The following is a 719-nucleotide window of genomic DNA, read 5'->3' as shown; positions in this document are numbered from 1 at the left end:
ATGCCATCCGGTCCTCTATCGGACGCTGAGCTGTTGGCTTTGCAGCCCACTACGGTTCCTCGATCGGAATGGATTCCCGGTTATCGCGATCGTCGCAGCTTCCGCGGCCACGACATCGTCCCCTGGTCGGCACAGGATATCCGGCAGACCAGCATCGTAGAGATGGATGCGGATCTGCTGTTTCACCGCTACACTAAGCCGATGGAGTGGCTAATTCCGCTTCGTGATCCTGTGCATCCGCTTGGAAACTGGCGAGATGATCTAGTGGATGAGAGCAACGTGCGCGACTTGATTGAGTCTGCTCCGTGGGAGATCCTTGCTGCCCCGCTCGACCCTCTCCCGTTCAAGAATCGGGGTTGGTTCCGGCACATAAAGCGGCTTTACACTTCTTACGAGACTGATCATCTTCGGGCTTATTGGGACTCCACCCACGCCTTTCCGGTGAGCATCACCAAACATCGCGCCAGTCGATACTTGGACGCGTTCTACACCGATCGTAAGCAGCGTCGATCCAGAGCTGGCGCCCGGTGGAAGTCGTTTCTTCAACAGGTGCTAATCGGCTTGCTCCGGGGTTACTGCGACCTTGGCCTGTTGTTGGATCCCTTCTTCCTGCATTTTCCTCGACCCGGCGAGGCAGGTGCCTGGTATCCTGGGATCGAGTCCGATCGCTGGCGTAACCATTATCGTGACGTGCCCGAGGAACATCCAGCGCTTGAGAT

General features: G+C 57.2%; 1 protein-coding gene across 1 annotated transcript; it reads left to right on the top strand.

Moving 5' to 3' along the window:
- Positions 1-716, top strand: PPTG_06333 (hypothetical protein; the record flags this gene model as incomplete). Its single annotated transcript, XM_008900236.1, has 2 exons — positions 1-644; positions 710-716. The coding sequence occupies 2 exons, from the start codon at positions 1-3 to the stop codon at positions 714-716; spliced, it is 651 nt and encodes a 216-aa protein (XP_008898484.1).
- Between the last annotated feature and the right edge of the window lie 3 nt (positions 717-719).

The sequence above is a fragment of the Phytophthora parasitica genome, assembly GCF_000247585.1.
Source record: "Phytophthora parasitica INRA-310 unplaced genomic scaffold supercont2.9, whole genome shotgun sequence".
Lineage (NCBI taxonomy): Eukaryota > Oomycota > Peronosporomycetes > Peronosporales > Peronosporaceae > Phytophthora > Phytophthora nicotianae.
Note: the sequence above shows the minus strand (reverse complement) of the source record. Positions and strands in the feature narration are given on the sequence as shown.